The sequence below is a fragment of the Ambystoma mexicanum genome, chromosome 9 (genome assembly GCF_040938575.1).
Source record: "Ambystoma mexicanum isolate Mex_15411 chromosome 9, UKY_AmexF1_1, whole genome shotgun sequence".
Classification (NCBI taxonomy): domain Eukaryota; kingdom Metazoa; phylum Chordata; class Amphibia; order Caudata; family Ambystomatidae; genus Ambystoma; species Ambystoma mexicanum.
The window spans coordinates 227,976,003-227,996,280 of NC_090931.1; the positions used below are offsets into that span (position 1 = coordinate 227,976,003).

At 45.4% G+C, this 20,278-nt stretch overlaps 1 protein-coding gene across 1 annotated transcript in view; it reads right to left on the bottom strand.

The window, feature by feature from the left end:
* Positions 1 to 469: 469 nt before the first annotated feature.
* LOC138487303 (NXPE family member 1-like) overlaps positions 470 to 20,278 on the bottom strand; it is a 143,134-nt gene continuing 123,325 nt past the window's right edge. The window contains exon 4 of the mRNA XM_069613912.1: positions 470 to 1,441. Coding sequence (XP_069470013.1) covers positions 906 to 1,441 — 536 coding nt within the window. The 3' untranslated portion in view covers positions 470 to 905. The remainder of the gene's footprint in view (positions 1,442 to 20,278) is intronic.

Here is a 20,278-nt window from a genome sequence, read left to right on the forward strand (position 1 = left end):
GTATATAACCGGTGGAATACAGTGATTATAACCAAATATAAATAACAAAACACTTTAATAACGAAAAATAAATAAAAACATTTCAAAGTTTGGGTTAAAGGTATATGGGGTTGGGCTAAGGGATAACAAATGGTGGGGGGAGGTTGGGTGGGGTAATAAAGCTAGGGAAACAGGGGGATTGGGAGGACCCCCCAAATTAACAAAGAGAAAAAAAAGAAATTATTTCATTATTTTGAAAAGTTTGCGTTATTAATGTGTTCGTTATAAACACATGGAACCATAACTGGTATCTGAACTACAGTACATGACACCAGCATTTGTAATCTCGCCCAACAGGTGACGTGGTTTAGCATCCAATATGAATAGCTGCATATCTCTCACAGCACACTCACTCTCTTTGTTCCCTTCAATGCTGCTCGACCAAACAAAACCAAAAGAAATTACTTAAATAATTTGCAGAACAGTGGTGGCCATCTTGCAATGGAATGTGTTTATGGAGCTATACATTGTCTGACTTCATGGGCATTTACATTTTGTTTTGTGTTGTGGGATTTGTTTTTAAAGCGGCACCTGTGTTTGGGTCGAAACAAGTGTCACACTTAGGGCACATGGACGAATATACAGCAACTCTCTGTACATACAATGTGAGTTGTTTGTGTTCATAACAGATCTCAGGTAATTAGCCTCATCACTTTTGCGACATGACCAGCGCCATCCAGTTTACCTAACTCAATTCAGTTGTACGGTGGTAAGGCTTTGGGTATGCCTTCATTGTATCTGGGGCTGCTTATGATCTGCTTATGATCACGGCCCAGACATCAGATTCAGATTCATCCTAGACTTACTCTTGACCAATTGATTGGGGCAGAGAGAGAGAACAGAATTACCCAACTCTGTTACCTCTGCTAACAAATGTATGTTAGAAACATTTTGACTTGATTTGCTACAACATCAATTGGTGGATGGACATCATATGAAGCATATGCAGTAGTCATGTCCCATGCATCAATGATGCCCACATTCATATCCTGGAAGATTAGAGACAATGCTTTGTTGTGGAGGTAGCCATGAAAGTCACTGAAACGTTCCACATCTGGGTACTTCTCTCTGGTGTTTTCCAATTTCAAAATGACCTTGGTATCAGGACTTCGAACTAGGAGCCGTTGCACGGCCTTGCGGATATTGATGGCCCGCCTGAGAAAAAGGGTGATTGGAAAGAATCTGAAATGCAGTCCGAAGGTTATAACCAGTGCAGTGTGTTCATCGCCAGGCACCAGGTCAATTTCACGAGGCATGTATTGATGGTTCTTAACAGTGTACCAATTAGTAGTCACAAATGGGTGGCCATGTTTCTTCCACTGGATTCCGAGGTTCTTGTCCATGTCCAAAGCAAGTCGGGTACCATGTGGTCTTCCTTCATGAAGATCAAAAAACTTGAGGGCTAATAAAAGAAAAGAGAGCATCATTTAAAGAAAATATGCTTAAACTGATACATATGCTTCAGCACACTGTTGAGCACAAGTGGAACCAGTGATGTTTTAAGCACTTATGCTGCCACAGGCTATGTGTCTCTAACGTAAACACAATCTCTTGGGGTGGACTCTGATCTAAAAGTGGCCCTGGAAATGTTGAATTAAAGTGGCCCCATATTATACCTCGAGAAAACACAACACCCTCTGAGTAAGATTTGGCAGGTTCTCACTGAAGAAAACTTGAGAACAATGGGCCTCCTTACAAGTCTGGCGGTAGCTGTGCCGGTCAAACCGTCAGGCTGCCGCCGAACTTGTGGATTTTTCCGGCACCTGGCTTCACGGAAACACCGGGGTATTATGACCCCAGTGTTCCTAGAATTCAGACGCCAGAAAACCAATAATCCCCATTCCCATTGAGTCTCAAAAGACTCAATGGGAATGGGGATGACTGAAGCACCGGCACCGCTAGTAACGGTGCCAGTGCTTCCGTGAAAGTCTGCGAACGGCTGCCATCCTGCCCGCCAGATCCGACCTAGCAGGCGGGACGGCAGCCGCCCGCAGACTTGGAGTGTGCCGGTTCGGTAACAATGGTGCAAGTAGACTTACAGGCACTGTTGTTACCGGACCGGCACACTGGTAATGAGGCCCAATGTGTCCAAATACTGAAATTTAAAGGACATTTGATCTTTTATACGGATTAAAAAGCAGTTTACCATAACAATAAATGATATATGCCATTTGTTAAGAGTGAGGAATAACATATTAGAAGCTCTACAGCAAGGTCTCTGTTACCACCCTCTCTCTCACTGGGCGGCATTGCATGTAGTGGGCGGCTCAGCCCTGAGGCCACAAACGTCAAAAACGGAGTCGTCGAAGGGCATAACCATTCTTTATTTCCTTCTACATCTTACTTCCGTTTCTCGGGCTCTACTAGCCCTTCCGCCTCTTGCTGTGCCGTCCCCTTCCTGTCTTTGTCCTTAAGGTCGTTCCTCGCTTAAGGTCCTTCCCTGCTACTTCACCTGCAACAGTCTCATCTTCAAAATGATGTGGGGGATGAGGAGAGTTGGAAGAAATGGAAAGCTCATCAAAGAGAGTGTAAGAGGACCAGAAAACAAGGGCACTCACACAGAGGCCCAGGGCATAGCGACCTACCATAGAGTAGTACAGCTGGCTGAAAAGGCTTTGGAGTATGAATTGTCTTCAGCAGAACTAGGAATGGTTAGAATGGCTTCAGTATCAGAGAAGCCAAAGATCCATGTATGATCCCTAAAACTGGAAACATTTTGGGGTGCATCCGAGGACTATGCAAACCAATGGCAATCGTATAATAAAGGATTCATTTTATGATCGGTCCCATGCTGAGAGCATGAATACATGCCTCTCTGAGTTACGACTGGTCTTATTTGCCCTTAGAAACAGATTTCAAATCTGAAAGTTACGTAGCCTATATTTAATCACCATATACACGTTCATTATATATGAAAACGAGGCTAAATATACTTCCCCTGGCGCCACTGACAAAACCGATGGTATGAAACAGGGACAGAGTACTGCCCATTTTATCACAGCTTGAAAGAAACCCTGCAACACATCTCATTCATTTCCCTGCCCTATAAACACAACCTGGCAAACTGCCTATATGCATCATTGGGCTAGAACTTTGATCATTGCTGAAGGACTATGTCAAACCTCCTCTAACATTGATGTGGTATTATCTGCTGCCTGCGATTACATAGCTAAGGCATGGAGAAAGAGATATTTTGAAGTTGAAGAGAGCATCCATAGCTAATCATGTTCCACTATGCACCTTGCACTTTGTACAAATACAGTAACACTATTAAGAATGTAATGTAATGTAATTGAATTGAACTTATAAAGCGCTTACTACGGCCCAAGGGCATCTTGGCGCTGAAAGACAAAACGATAAGCCACCCAGAGTGCAGCCAAAGAAACGGCAAATCAAGGCAATAAGAAGATGTTTTAAGGGCTTTGCGAAAGCCAAGAAGATCGGTAATCTCACGGTTCTGAAAAGAATGGTCTAGGACAGGGTCCCACTGCAACTCGGGGTTGTTTTAACTACGCCGTCTTGCGGTTCAAATGTTGTACTATGTTGCATTTTTATGTCGTTTTTCATTGCTTGCGTGTTTTTTTGATACTGTTGCTTTTGTGGTGTAGTGCTAAAATACAGTATGTATTGATTGATATGTTTCCAGTTAACTGCAGTCCATTTGATAGAAGGTGAGAGATGATGAAGGAAGGAAAGATGTTTAAAGACCTTTTTAGATGTGGCAACACATGCTGAGGCCTAGTTCCATAGGCCCCAGGGCCACCAAATAGATTCTTTAAGTATCCCTTTGCACAGCTGATTCACAGGTGTTTTTAAAAAAAATAATTGTTAAGACATTATAAACTTGAGAACCGAAGGATTAGGTTTGCCTTAAAGTGGGAAGAAGAATAAAAGCAGAGTCATTTCTCTTGTGTTGATTTACTGGCAGCTGTCAAGATGTCAGTCTTTTCTGATTTGAAACTGGCATGTGAAAGAAGGTCAACACATGAGGAACTGAATACCTATCTTGATCGATTAAAGGGAGGGAGAGACGTCCCTCGCTACTTGAATAGCGGGTCTTGAGTGATCAACAGAAGTATCTAAAACATGCAGTTATGAAGCAGCACGAATGTGCATTCTGGGCTGACTTTACAAATATGTCGCATGATTGGAATTAGAGAAGTCCAAGGGAATCCCTAGATAAACGCTTTTGACTATTCTTCCCATCAGAAAATCTCCCAGGGAGTTTTACTCCAACTCCATCCAGCGGGAAAGCCCTGGCCATGACTTGTAGAGGTGGGGGCAAACTCATCAGTACACTGAGGACTGTATTCCCAGAGGCTGTCATTGAGACCCAAACAGTTGATCTGCCTCTCATGATAAGTTGATAACTATCTGGTTAGAGCACCTGCTTGGGTAGTCAGTGCATGTCCAATGTGAGATAATGGGAAGGCTATGCCTCAAGCAATGGGGCACATGTCAATTATCCTTTCCCAGGTCACATAGAGGTGGAGTCAGTTGCACTATACTTTCTTATGCCGGCTGTTTTCGTAGTATTGTCTCTTTGCCTCCTAATAAATCACTCACAGGGAGATGTTTAGGGCCAGAAAGTTTATGTATGAGATTATTGGGCGTAATAGCAAAAAAAGTATATATACTACATATAAGAAGATGTAGTGTATATACATACATTCATCAAATGATTTTTTTCTAAGTGAAAATAGCAGATGCTAAAAGTCGGTTGAGCTCTATATGCAAATATGATTCTAATACCAACCACTAAAAAAGTTACTAGAGAAGTGATTTCAGTCTTATCCCTTTAGTAATTTCGATATTTTACTCATTGTGAGGCACAGTATTCTATACTATCTTCGTTCATAGTATAAAATACTGTTAACTATTTCCACTTTGAAAAAAGTCTTTTGATAAATGTATTTATGTGTTGTAACATGATAGGAAATAATATGGCATGACATATTTTCACTTTGTAATTTGTAGATTTGTTTATACTAGTTTGTTGGTATATGAATGTTGTTTTAGGAATTGGATCTATTTAGTCAAACAAATGTGAAGAAATAGAGCTAGTTTGATATCATTTGAGGTTATTAGTGGTTTCTATAACAATATGCTAGCCTTGTCAGTAGTGTATATGCTTGTTTATTTGTATTGTATAATGATTATTTTCCAGTAATAGCCAGGTTTCTTAACTGGGAGCCTTTGCGGGATGTAGAATTCTGATTATTGCGCAGCTATGAATAAAGCCTGTCTCAAAAATCATTTATTGATACTTTTCTACAGTGTTCACTTACCCAAAATCGGAATACTCAGTGGTGATGGAGATTTGAGAAGTGTGGGAGGATCTAAGGAACGATTTCTAAGTAGTCTTTGCTGCTCTGAATCCACTGGCTAAGAAGTGGGACAAGATGTTGATGCACTTGAATTAGGTTCGATTGACAACCCAGGATCCGACCCAATCCTGTGCCAGATGATGTTGGAAGACCCTATAATTGTACTTTAGAATATATAACTACTTCTCAGGTTGCTATTTTGAGGCTCAGGCATCACTGGAATCAGTGGGATAGCACAACATTTGGGCACCCCTGAGAACCATGCTGAGGGGCCCCTCCCCCCCAACTTGGCAACACATCACGGGCCGCGCCACACTCTGGGCCGGCCTAGATTACTGCGCTTGCCTAATATGCACAAACGTGGTGGTGCAGGGGTACACCACATACTGCACTAGGAGAAAAATATAAATATGTGTTTTAATCCATTATACAGCACATTTTCTGAGAAAAATTGGCTAAAAGACCAGAGCATTTGCAATTGTTTTGTAGGGTAACATCAATCCAAAAATCCAATACATGCAAGTCACCAAGAGTGTACAGGAACATTAATACTTTAATGAATATATGCTTTGCTATTAAAAATGCCATGCCATAATGAAAACATGTCCAACTGGCTGCACAATGTCGACCAGTCTAGACACGTAATAACATATTACAGTAAAGCATGCCAAGTCACATTTAGACATACCTACACTGGTTGCACCAAAATGCCAGTCGAAGCAATAACAGCTATCATGGATATTTTATCACAGATGCCCAGAAAAATAAGCAATGTTGCAGTAAGAAATGGCCAGACTGGCAGCACCCGAATGCCAGTCTAGCCAGGTAATTACACTTAGAAGGACTGCTTTATCAAAGATGCCCAGTTAAAAAAAATTCAAGCCAAACTAAGAAATGACTAGACTGGCTGCACCAAAATGCCTCTCTAGCCACTAATACCACATATCATGCCTGAGTAGCCTGGACATGGATGACCATTACGATTTGTCGCACAATCGGTGTCCCACCCCCACACCCCCCACACATGCCCTCTCTCTCCCATCTCCTGCCCCAACTCCCAAAATCAGCTTCTCAGCCCATAATTACCTCCACATCCCTTTTCCTTGACCCAGTACTTACGTATGAGGTTCCTTGCCTCATACACAAGTACTGGAACGAGGAAGAATAGGGCTATGAGTAATGAAGATTACCAATAAGTAACAAAGGGCTTAAACACAAGTAGTGGCACACACCATTGAGCTGACTGGGCTTCAGCCCTCAACCCCCACCCCCTTGAAATTTAGGGCTATGTTGACTCGACCTGGCTGACCTACAGAGCCGTTGCTGGACAGAACAGGACACAGATGTTAAATGGCACCTGGGTTTCACTGTTAACAAAGGCCCAGCAATTACTAATGTAAAGCATTTCACTGTTAGTGCATGCATTCAAATGCATAATTCTTTAGGCAATTGAAATCTTGATGTGGGTTTAGTTCTTGCATGCCAGGGAAGTGTTTGGAAGGGTAGAGATGGGACAGGAGACCACTTATTCTCACAGCAGTCTATAAGAGGGTGCCTTCAGACTTTAATGAGAGAGTAAACTGCTTGTAACATTGACGCTGCCCTAAAATAGTCTAATTAGAATGCATCAAGAAGTTTGATGCTCCACACAAATAAGTTTGCCCCTCCCCCTCCTCCCGTGAAGTTAGCACCTCTCCCAACATTTGAAGGGTTAGCACCCCCCCTGAAAATCAGGTTTGGTTGCGCCCCTGAACACAAGCACACACACCATTCAACATACACACGCATGCACACCCAGCTACCCATACATGTAAGTGTGATTTAAGTGTGTACCCTTTCACCATACACTCGACACGCACACCCGGCCAACCATACATGTCACTGTGCACCCTTTCCCCATAAACTCACACAGGCAGCCATCTATACATTTAAGTGTGCACCCTTTCTCCATACTGGCACACACACCCAGGCAGCCACCCATACATTTAAGTGTGCACCCTTTCACCATACACTCACACAGGAAGCCACCTTTACATTTAAGTGTGCGCCTTTTCATCATTCAGGCACACCCAGACAGCTACCCATACATTTAAGTGTGCACCCTTTCACCATACACTCGACACGCACACCCAGCCACCGATATATTTAATTGTGCACCCTTTCACCATACAGTCACACAGGCAGCCACCTATACATTTAAGTGTGCATCCTTTCACCATTAACTCACACAGGCAGCCACCTATACATTTAAGTGTGCATCCTTTCACCATACTCTCACACAGGCAGCCACCTATACATTTATGTGTGCACCCTTTCACCATACAGGCACACCCAGGCAGCCACCCATACATTTAAATGTGCAGTCTTTCACCATACACTCGACACACACACCCATACATTTAATTTTGCACCCTTGTGCACACTTTCACCATACACTCACACATGCATGCGTCATGGGGTTAAGGGGAGTCATATTACTTCAAAAATAAAAGTTTTTTTTTTTAAGTCACTCAGACTACATAAAGAAATTATTTCCGTCAGGGACTGAACCATAATAGAAATGATTTCTTTATGACGGCAGAGTGACTTCAAAAAGAAACTATTTCTTTTTGAAGTCATAGAGCTCGCCCACCCCATGACATGGAGGCCTCCAGACTAGAGGTATCAATGTCATGGGGTTGGGGGAGCCTTCGGACTTCAAAAAGAAATAGTTTCTTTTATGAAGGCAATGTGACTAAAACAAATAAAAAAAAAAATGTTAGTCGAACGGGGGCCCCTCCCAGGACATGTGGTGGTGGTGGTCCGGCCAGCACCAAGGGGGGTGCAGGTCCCCCATTATGCCAGTGACTGGAACTATCAGACAGTGGGTGGAATAGTTAAAGTTTGACCAGTTTTTCATTCAGGTCAACTCTCTTGCGACGAGGAACAGCTTGTGAAAGAGCCCAGATAGGAGCAAATTAACTGGATCCTTTTGGTGTTTTGTAAGGGGAGTTTACAGATAATCCAGAATGAAAAGTGTCCTGAAGACCTGATAGGAGCTAGAAATATTCTCTTATTGGTCTGTTTCTGAAAAACCATTCAAGTATGGATAGTAATGGACTTTTTGAAGCACAAGGGAATTATGCGAATGAGGCTGTCCTGGGGCTCTGTATTCATGCTAAAATGAGAGGATCGTATATAAATGATGCTTCTCTCCCATTGTAGACCTGAGCTACTGTCTCTGGTCTTGCTGTAGTATAGGTTTGCATTCTGCGAGTCCACTTAACAGAGCCAGTTACTTCACTGAATCAAATCTAACACCTGAGTCTACACCAATGTCCTTACTTGTGTAGGGGAAGGAATTGGTTCAGTGTAATAATCAGGAGGCTTGGACAATGATGGGAGGACACAGGTGCATTTTTAACTAGAGACGCTCAGGCACGGCACATGCACTGCTCCCGAAGAGAAAATGTCTTCAACTCCCTTCCCATATCGTTCGTGAGCCCTGGTGTTCCCGAACGATAGGGGAGGTAGAATCATCGCACCTTCACCCCATAACACAAATAAAACAATGGAGGAAACAGCTGGGGACGCAAGGAAAGGGCGGCGAAGACAGGCAGTGGGGAGCGGAGAGAGTGAGGGAGAGAAAATGGTGGTCGAGTTAAGGGATACAGACATCAGCAGAACCAGGGAAAAGGATATGGCTGAGTTCAGTAATAAAATCATCTCTCGAATTCCGGGGGATCGTCTTTCCTCTGGAAGACTGTCACATGAAATGGGCACCAACACTAGGCCCACCTGGAAAGTCTCATCAGACGACAAGTCCTGAACAGGTAACAGATCACCACTAGGAACAACCCTCACATTGGAGGAGCAGTGAACAAGATCATTAAACAACCACTTCTTTCTATCATCTTACACCACATTCTTCTTCCCCACGCTTTCAACTCTCCCTGGGCTCCCATATTTGGACAACCCTTTAAGTACCTTCCCAGGGTTTTTTACTCCGACTAAAGCTCTTGCTCAAACACAATCCCATGGGTGCCTCTGGTGCGAGTTTAATGTTCCTTTTATTTACTCTGCTTTTCTCTCACTCTCTTCAGCACCTCCTCCATATTCACAACTTTGATATCCTTAGTTAACAGCCAGGCCTGACTCAAATGGCTGCACGTAGTTCTCCCTCTCATCATAACGATTAGCTCAACCCCTGTGGTGGAATGCAGAGTCATCTGATAGGCATTCAATGATTCCTTGACTGTGTCTCTCCATGGAAATGAGTTTGCAAGAGCTAGCTGTATCATAGCTTTTACGAACCCATTAATATGTTCTAATTAGCTATTTGTCATGGGATGATAAAGCGAGGTGCACTTATGTTGGTTCCCTCTATCCTTCAGAAATATCTGCATTTCTTCAGCAATGAACTGTGCACCTTTATCAATAATGATCGCTTCTGAATCCCCCTCTCTACTAAAAATGACCTCCAGGAATTTAACAATTTTCTGTGACTTCACAGAACCCTGCACAACACCCCATTAAACTGCCTTTGAGGCGTAATCCATCAGTACCTTAATGTAATCCTTGTAGGCCTCTAAAGTTTCAAAAGGACCTGCAATGCCAATCACTAGTCTTCTCCAAACACAATACAGGACCTGTACAGGTTGTAACAATGTTATGTTAGGTTTCTTAGACTAGTCACTGACGGCCCAGGCATGATACCCTTTTACAAGTTCTTCCACATCGCTCAAGATTTCCAGCCACCAGTTTATCTCTCTCAAACATCTTCCCAGATGTCCTTGATGAGCAATGCCCAGGATGTTCTCCCTAAAACCTGTTCGCAGAATGATGTGATCACCTCTCATCACACACAATGAGTGCTCAACAATCTCATCTTGTACTTCGGCATATTTTGCAAGGCCATCTGCAATGCTGTTCCATCCCTCTTGGATGGCTGGGCATAGTAATCCCTGTAGCGGGTCTTCAGCTGAGGCCTGATCCACTCGGTGTTAGCAAACCCTGGCTGGATCTGTGCAATGGTATATTGATCTTTGTCCTCACCCACACCCGGCTCCATCTCATTGGCCCACGGAAGTCTGGAGAAAGAGTCTGCTATCACTTTTCCTGCACCTGGGATACACACAACGCTGGCATTATACTGAATGATGTCAATCATCCATCGTTGTATCCTCTGAGAGGCCAAATGCAGGCATTTGGAATTCAAAATGTGTATCAAAGGTTTGTGGTCAGTTTTCATAATAACAGGGTAACCCCAGGTGAGTGTCCTGAATTGTTCTAGAATCCATCTCGCTCCTAAATCCTCTTTTTCAATGGTCGAGTAAATTAACTCTGCATCCTTCAACATACAAGAGGCAAAAGCAATTGATACTATTACACCTTCTTGGACTTGTTTCAGTACTCTTCCTAGGCCCACATTGCTTGCGTCCACTGTGATGACACTAGTGGCAGTGGCACTGTAATACTAAGAGTAGGCACCATATTGATGGCCCTCTTGACAAATAACAGCTCTCTCTGACAGTGTTCCGACCAATTGAACTTGGCACACTTCTTCATCAAACCTCTCATGTGCAGCGTCCTATCTGTGAATTGTGGAATTAATTTTGAGTAGTACTCCACCATTTTCAAAAAAGAGCCTAACAGATCCTTATTATTGGCAGCTGGCATATTTGATATCGTCTTGACCAGTTCCTTTTTGGGTTTTATCCATTCACCATTTATCATGTTCCCCAGATATGTTACTTCACTCACTTTAAATCTGCACTTCTCAATCTTCAAGGTGAGTCCCCTTTCTTGAATAACCTGTAAGACACCCAGGAGTTTCGCATCATGGTCTTCCTCTGTCAAGGACGCTACAAGAATGTCATCCTGGAAAAAATAAACCCCTGTTAGGCCACCAAACAGTTGTTGCATGAGCCTCTGGAAGACTGCAGCCGCAGAAACTAAACCAAAGGGCATGCGCTTGTGTCTGAAGGACTCCTAAGGGCACGACAAATGATGTCAGGTGCCGTGATTCATTGTCAAGAACAAGCTGATCGTAGGTGGAAGACAGATCCAGTGTTGTGAAATATTTGGCGGATTTCTTTGTAGTTAACATTTCATTGATGTTGGGAAGTGGGTGCTTATCAACCCAGATATTGGAATTTAGATCCTGGAGGTCTACACAAATGCTTATCACTCTTTTTCACAATCACTATGGAGGCTAATCATTCTGATGACTCAATTGGTACAATGATATATTGTGTTTACACAACTTTACTAGCTCCTATTCTAAGGCATCTCTAGTGCTGATGGGTATGTTCTGACCTTATGAATCACTCTGGTTGCTCGTGGTGCTTGAACCCTTTAGGCATTCCTATCTTGTTGTTAAACACAAGGGGAAATGTCTTCACTAGGCCCTCCTTGGATGAGAAAACATAAGTCATGACGCATATTATGGTCCTCTCTTTGCCACGGTGTCTCTATTGATCTTATAACGCTTACCTGGGTACTCTGTGGAAACCCCCGGACTCCCCACCGTGTGACCCAAACCACTAACCACCTTAAGCCGGTGCTGTTGTGCTGTGACCCCCCACAGGCTTCAGGATGAAGGGATGGGGATGTTGGTTGGGTAACCCCTGGAGGCTGCGCAGAGTTGAGATGAGAACTGCTGGAGAAGAGTGCCTGCAACAAAACACTGGTGTCAGAACTGGTGTCCAGAAGTGCTCCCTAACCCGTTTCCCCCCAAGTTCCTGATACCCCCTCCCCGGGGAAGGCTCGATGTACCGCTGGTGTATGAAGGAGGCACATGGTGTACTCTGGAGCATCTGTTGCCAGTTACAGCACTGGTGTGTGCTTGTCCAGGTCAGCTGTGACTTGCCAGATGCTGCGTATTGTGTCTTATTATCCTAGTAGTTTTCCTCCTGTCTTTCTCGTCTCTTTGCTTGTCTTCCTCTTGTCCTTAGTTTTTCTCAGTGTTATAATGACTTCTTTTACTGTTGTTGTTTTTCGCTTTTCCACTGTACTTAGCACTGTCCCTCTCTCTCTACCTTGCAGGTCTCACAGAGCGACAGAGGCAGTGAGGCGGGAGTGGTTTCTATGACGTGCAGCGTTGAGAAAATAGTGGCTCCCGAATGCAGGGATCACGTGAGGCTTATTAGGTGAGGCTTACTTGCTTTGGGCATGGGCGTCAGAGGTCAGATAACTGATATCTTCTTTCCTTTCTTCCAGGGCAAAGGCAAGTGGAAAATGCAGAGCTTGCTGTAAGCGTTACGCTGTGCTAGACAGTAAAAACGCAAAGCAACAGGGAATGCCTGGGGCGTGGTATATGTAGCAGATGCCCTTGCAAGACTAGCGTGAGGCTCCTGCTCAATTTCTATGGGTATCCTGACCAGCTGCAAACAAGTCCATCTTGGAAGGTCTTTTGAGTAACTGCATTTAATAGGTGCATAAAGCATGGCAGCACCAGCAACGCATGATGATGATCCAGCCTCCCTTTACTTTGTGGGTTTTGAGGAACTGTCCATGTGTAGACCAGGAAGTAATGCGGGTACTGCCATCAGCAGGTGTAGTGATGTGGGTACTGGTAGTGCTGTGAGAAGGCATAATGCTATGGGTACTACTGTGGCCCTGATCTGTGATCATGACAGTACTCCCCCCATGGTCCATCTTAAAGGGGCCACGATGGGGCCCAGGATTAGTTGGATGCTCCTGATGGAACCTGGCCACTAGGCTAGGTGCATGCACATTTGTAGCTGGTTCCCAGGACCTGTCCGATCCTCCACACCCCTTCCAATCGATAAGGTAATATAGTGTTCGTCGCACTTGCTTAGTGTCTAGAATGTCGCGCACTTCATACTCAGGGTCATTACATTTGGACTGCACAGGAGGTGGTGGTTTTGTGGAGCTACGGGTTCCTGGTTACATTGGTTTTAGTAAGGAGACATGGAACACCGGATTGGTGCATAATGAGGCTGGCAGGACCAATTTCCCAGCTACTGGTTTAATGAGTGCAGTGATGTGATAGGGATCTATGTACCTGGGATGAAACTTTTGGGGGGCTTTCAGGTGAATGTGCTTGGTGGCTAACCATACCTTATCCCCGGCCTGATACACAGGGCCTCCCCTCTCTTTCTGTCTGCAAACATTTTGTAGGAATCCTTGGCTTTCTGTAGGTGCGTCGAGGCTTGTTTCAGGGTCTGGTTGATTGTGCTGTGTAGTGTCATGATTACAAAACAAAAGAGGTGATGGCTGGAAAGTTTGGAATTAATCCTAACCTCTGGCATTGCTCTGGGCAACCCTCCAGACCATCGTTCTTCGCCTGCCAAGCCATTACAAAAGGGGAAAGATCATATGCAAATCAGGCTTGGTTCCACCCCTAAAGGGGCAGTCCAGCCTGAACTGCTGGGTCATATCCCTTCTGCTCGAGATCACAAGCATCCTCAAACATGTTTCAGCATTGTTGCTCCTCATCAGTGAGGAGTAGCATGGGTCTCTAGGCCCTGCAGGCATGGGACCCACGTCTGGGCATACCCGTCCCACTCAGGATGACTATCGCTAACAAAAGAGGTGATGGCTGGAAGGTTTGGAATTAATCCTAACATCTGATATTGCTCTGGGCAACCCTCCAGACCATTGTTCTTTGTGATTGCGGTCATTTCCAAGTCTTCCAAGGGGTTGTACACTGATGTCTGAAGGTGTCTGCTGTGTAGCAAATAGAACGGAGTAAATCCTGTTGAGCTGTGCAGGGTGTTGTTGTCTGCGTATTCAGCTACACATATCAGCTCCACGCAGTTCTGATCAACGTGTGTAAGCATGTAGTGGAGATACTATTCGAGAGCTTGGTTGGTTCTCTTGGTTTGCCTGTCTGTTTCTGGATGATGGCTGGTTGATAGGCGTATCTCGATTTGAGCAATGGCGCAGCACCAACTCCAGAACTGTGAGACAAACTGACTCCCTCGATCTGAGGCAACTGCTGATGGGAATCCATGTAACTTGACTACCTGTTTCAAAAAACGTATGGGCAAGGGTGCTGTCTGTGGGGAGTCCTTGAGTGCAATAAAGTGAGCCATCTTTGATAGAAGGTCAACCACTATTAAACCCATTACAGGCTGGTAGGTCAGTGATAAAATCAAGTGACACTGTATGCTAGGGAGCAGGAGGTTCTGACAGCGGATTAAGTAATCCTTGCAGTTTTTTCTTCAGTGACTTGTGCAGGGCACATATGTTGCATGTTTGGATATAGTGCATAGTGTCTTTACACCATTTGGGCCATCAATAATATTGTACTTTTGATAGTTTCTTGGTGATTCCTTGGTGGCATTCAATCAACTTATTGTGGTAGTTATGTAAAACTAGCATTTGCTGTGACTCGTCTGGCAGGTACAACTGGTTGTAGTAGTAAAGGAGTCATCCTCGATCTTCACTTTGTGGGTTTATTGAACTTCTAGTGCTTCAACAATCAGTAAACTTTTGTTTGATTGATTGTTGTAAATGTTCCAATGCAGGGGATGCATTGTTTGTGGCAAAGAGCACCTTGCTCCTTGGAATAATTGCTACAGTCTCAAGAGGCGCATAGACCTTGCCCCTTCTTAGCAGCTGCACCCAATTCTGGATAATGCGTCTGCCTTTCCCTTCCGCACACCTGGTCGATATGTAATGACGAAGTCATACTCAGCGAGAAACAGGCCCACTGTAATTGTCGTTAAGATTGAGCTTTGGCTGTCTGGAGATATTGCTGGTTCCGATGGTCGGTGATCACAGTTGTTTCTTTCTGTGGGAGTGAATTTCCTTCACCAACATGTAACCAGATGGAGTTGCTCAGTGTCCTGATTACGTTGCGAAGGCATTGCTCCCATTTCCACATTGGAGGCGTCAATTTCAATTACATAAGGGAGGTCAGGGATCGAAGGTTGTAAGACTGGTGCAGTACTAAAACACTGTTTAAGGCACAGAAGCTTTTTCTGCTTCTGGGGTCCATGCAAACTTCTTATTTTTGCGCGTTAGCGAGGTAATGGGGTGCACCAGGTGTACAAAAATCTGGTATGAACTGCTGATAAAAGTTAGCAAAACCCAAGTAACTTTGGACAGTCATGACTGATGTTGGTGAGGGCCATTGGAGGTTTGCTTCAACTGTACAGTTGTCCATGCAAACCCCCTGAGGTTTTAAGATAAACCCCAAAAATTCTACTTCTGTAACGTGAAAAGAATATTTTTCCATTTATGCATAGAGGTGGTTCTGGGGTAGCATTTCCAGCACTGCTTGTACATGACGGACATGCTCCATAGGTGTTGTTCAGTAGATTAGTATATCATCTATGTAGACTATTGCACAAATGTGCAGGAGCTCCCATAACACTTTGTTCATGAAGAACTGGAATGCTGCTAGCATGATGCACAAACCAAACGGCATCACTTGATACTCAAAGAGCCATAACTTGGTGCGAAAGCCAATGTCACCGCTCTTAACTCGCACCAAATGGTACGCCCCTCTGAGGTCCAGTTTGGTGTAGATATTGGCATTCCTCACTTTGTCTAGTAGCACCGGTATGAAGGTGAGCGGTTACCTGTTCATGATTGTGATCTGGTTCAGAGCCCTGTAATCAATACAGGTACACAGGCCTCCTTCTTTCTTTGGCATGAAGAAGAGTGGCAATGCCGCTGGGGACTTAGAGGGTCGTATGAAGCCGTTAGCCAGGTACCGATCAAGGTAGGTACGAAGGTGTGTATTCTCCTGTTCTGTTAGGGCATAGATACGGCTGCAGGGTGTCTGCGATCCTGGAATTAAGTCAATCTGACAGTCGTAAGGCCTGTGCAGAGGTAGTGTGTTCGCCTGTTTCTTGTGGAAGATATCCTGGTAGTCATTATATTCAGGTGGCAGGATCCCCATAACGCCTAGCACTAGGCTAGGACTTGTGGGTATTGATGGTAGTGGTTGCTCCTTAGAAGACATTGGGCCTCATTACAACCAGCAGGCTGCCGCCAAACTTGCAATTTTTTCTGGCGCCCGCGAATAGGCAATTACTGGGTCATTACGGCCCATTCTCGCGCGCCGGAATGGAATGCTTCCCATTCCCATTGAGTCCCATAGGGCTCAATGGGAATGGGGAGGTCGGATGCACCGCCACCATTCAGAATGCTCCCACGAGCAGAATTCGTAGTTTGCCGGTCCGGGAACTACGGTACCAGCAAGCTTACTGGTACCGTAGTTCCCGGACCGGCAAATGATGTAAGGTAATGAGGCCCATTGTGTAGTAACACGTATCTCCACAGGTTCTGAAAAAGGTTAAGGTTCTTGCTCGCCAATCAATGCTAGGGTTATGAGACTCTAGCCAGGGTATCCCTAGGATAATTTGAAACTGCGAGGCACTGATGAGGTCAAAGCTGATGTTCTCCCGATGTCTGTCCTGACAGAGCAGCACTACTTCGTCCGTACACTGGGTTGCAGGGCCTGAAGCCAATTGTGTTCCATCCACGGCAACCACATTGTCTGTTATAGGCTTCTGTCGTAGCGGATCTCCAATCCGGCGGGCCACTGCATAGTCCATATAATTTCATACAGCTCCATTATCTATGTAAGCTTCGAAAGCATTTATCCGTTGGGACTGCTGGGGGCAAATTAAGATGACGCAGATAGCTAGATGCGAGGCCGCAGTAACCTTTTCTGTGCTGAACAAGTGAGCCTCTATTCTTGACAGGCCAAGTAGTTTTCCAATGACGGTTCATTAGGAATTGCATCCACCGCCCCTATGGTTTTCTTGGCCTGTTTTACTGGGCAGTCCCAGAGGAATTGGCTGGACTTGCCACAATATAGACATAGCTGTTGTTGTCTACGCCTTTCTCTCTCCTCCCTGGTCAGAGGGCCTTGAATGCCACCCAACTACATGGGCTCTGGTGCTCCCTCCGTGTGTCGTGCCTGCATGTGGCAAGCTGGACTGTCCTTCGGGAAGATATAAAGGGGGCGTGTTTCCGAGCGGGAACACTTGGTCTTCTGGTCCTGCAGATGATTATCCATTTGAAGGACTGCGTCTATGTATTCTGAGCAACCAGCAGGCGGGTTCATTAATTGAGTTAGCACATCCTTTAGTTCTCCCCTGAGTCCTCTGTGGAAGAGCGTGGTTCGTTTGTCCTCGGGCCACTTCGTCTCTGCCATTAATCTGTTGAAGGTGGGACATACGCCAAGAATTCTTGTGACCCTGGCCGCAGGAACAATAGCTCGTTGTCGAGGGCCTGTCCTTGGGTCTTGCGAGCAAAAAGCTTCTCCAACTCCTGTTGAAAACCAGGAATGTTGCGTAGGATAGGGCCATCACGATTTACCAGCGGAATTGACTCATTGGCTACATTGACAAGATGACAAGATGAAAGCCACCTTAGTTTGGTCACCTGGGAAGGCGCCTGGTTTACAGAGGAAATGGAGTCTGCATTGATTCATGAAGGCAGCAAATTTATGTGGTTCTCCGAAAACCATTCTGACAGGGCCAAGGGCAATGTGGCAGGGGCAAAGACCTGGATGGGGACTGCAGGGCTGCTGGTGGTATTGGGCCTAGGGGTAACGGGATTTGCCCTGCCTGTGACTGGAGAACCTGTCTGGCTAGCTTGTCGGTACGAGTGGGCAGTCTGTACTTCGGCTCTGAGGTCTCACAGAATCTGAGCTAGTTGGTCCAGGTCAGAGGACTCCATGACGCTCAGGCAGAGTTGCTATTGTGGGCTTTGCATTCTGTAATGCTTACCTGGGGGCTCTGCGTAGGTGCCCGGACTCCCCGCTGTGTGACCCACACCATTCACCACCTCAAGCCGGTGCTATTGTGCTGTGACCCCCCCCACAGGCTTGAGGAGGAAGGGATGGGGATGTTGGTTGGGTAACCCCTCGAGGCTGCGTGGAGTTGAGATGAGAACTGCTGGAGATGAGTGCCTACTACCAAAAAACTGGTGTCAGAACTCTGCTCCCTAACCTTTTTTCCCCGCCAAGTTTCCCCTCCCCAGGGAAGGATGTTCATACCTGTGGTGTATGAAGGAGGCATGTGGTGGACTCTGGAGCATCTGTTGCCAGTTACTTCACTGGGGTGTGCTTGTCCAGGCCATCTGTGACTTGTCAGATGCTGTGCATAGTCTCTTATTCTCTTAGTAGTTCTCCTCCTGTCTTTCCCGTCTCTTTGCTTGTCTTGTCTTCCTCTTGTCATCAGTTTCCTCAGTGTTACAATGTCCTCTTTTACTGTAGCTGTTTTCACGTTTGCCTTGTACTTAACACTGTCCCTTTCCTTCTACCTTGCAGGTGTCGCGGAGCGACGGATGTGGTGAGGTATAAGTGGTTTCTATGACGTGCATCATTGAGAAATTAGTGGCTCCCAGATGCAGGAATCAGGTGAGACTTGTCAGGTGAGGCTTACTTGCTTTGGGAATGTGGTGCCGGAGGTCAGATAACTGATATCTCCTTTCCTTTCTTCCAGGGCAAAGGCACATGGAAAACGCAGAGCTTGCGCTAAGCATTCTGATGTGCTATACAGAAAAAATGCAAAGCAGCAGGGCAAGCCTGGTGCGTGGTATATGTAGAAGATGCCCTCACAAGACTAGCGTGAGGCTCCTGCTCAATTTCTATGGCTCTTGTGAGAAACCTGAGCTTATTCTCCCAGGTAAACCTAAGGAAACCCTTATTCAGGTGGCCAGGGGAGGGCTGGCGCTCTCAGATCCCAACCCTCGGGGTGGACGAACGAGGGAGGAACACCTGGATGGGGGAACCCGGGATTATGCTCAGGAGATTGTCCCAGGTGAGATGCGGTATGACACCAGAGAAAGGGATGAGGAAGACGAGGTCCCCAAAGCCTTTGTGGGTTGTTCCACCTCCACCTCCTTTCCATTATATAAACGTCCTTTTAAAGAATCCATCATTCCCTCTGTCTCTGATAAATCCATTACTCACCCCGCTGCCTTCAGAAACCATTCTTCTTCTGATCCATGTTTTTCTGTTTCCCATCTGACTACTCCTAATGATTATCCTTCCCGTCCCTCTGATTATTTTTTCCCCCAAGTAAAATACTACAGTCCCCACAATCCCCTAGGTTCTGTCCTCCATCCTGATTATTCCTGTCCATTTCACCAACCTTCCCTTTTATATCCCGTAGGATACTCTAACACTTCAACCTTTCCCCTTTTCTGTAATTTCCAATACCCACACTTTTCCCCAATCTAGAAAACCACTGACCTGTAATCACAATATGTACCCGACATATCAGGCAATGACAGGCAATTGACTCAAATCACATACACCTAACGGTCCTTCGTTTTCCCCACACGGATACAAGGTGGAGCAAAGGAGCACAATACTAGAAAGGTGGGAAAGACGAACACGAAAGACTGCACAACAAGACGACTTAATCAAGGCAGCAGTTCAAGCGAAGGAGAAAGACAGCTGGAATGGAGAGCAAGGCAAGGAGAGAAGTGACTTTGCCCTTTTTGTCCCAGACCTGCAGAACCTTAGTGGAGGAAAGTGTAAGACCGCAAACAATAGCACAAGTGCCCTGCAGCAGATGTCTGCAGCACACAGGGCAAACTTATGGCGATAAGCAGGAGCGAGGGAAGCTCCGACGCCCGTGCTACTGGCCTTGGATCCAGAGAAGCCAAAATCCAAGTGGTTCATCACAGCCGGTGACTCAAGTGGAGAACCGCTGAGCACCGGCCTGTGTTGAATGAGAATCGCAGAGTGGAAAATGTTGATGCAAAGCAGATGAACTTTGATGAACTGTTAGCATTGTGAAGGGCAGACCAGTTGCAGAAAGAAAGCGACACTGTGTGGGTGCCAACTCAAGAGACTCTGGTAGAGCCCCATAATGAGAAACTACCGAAACCAGAATGCCTTATGAAGGTTACCAAAGGAAGCAAAGTGGTCATACGAGAGGGTCGAGTAAAAGCGCTGTACATTTGAAAAACTTTGATCCGCAAGTTGGTGA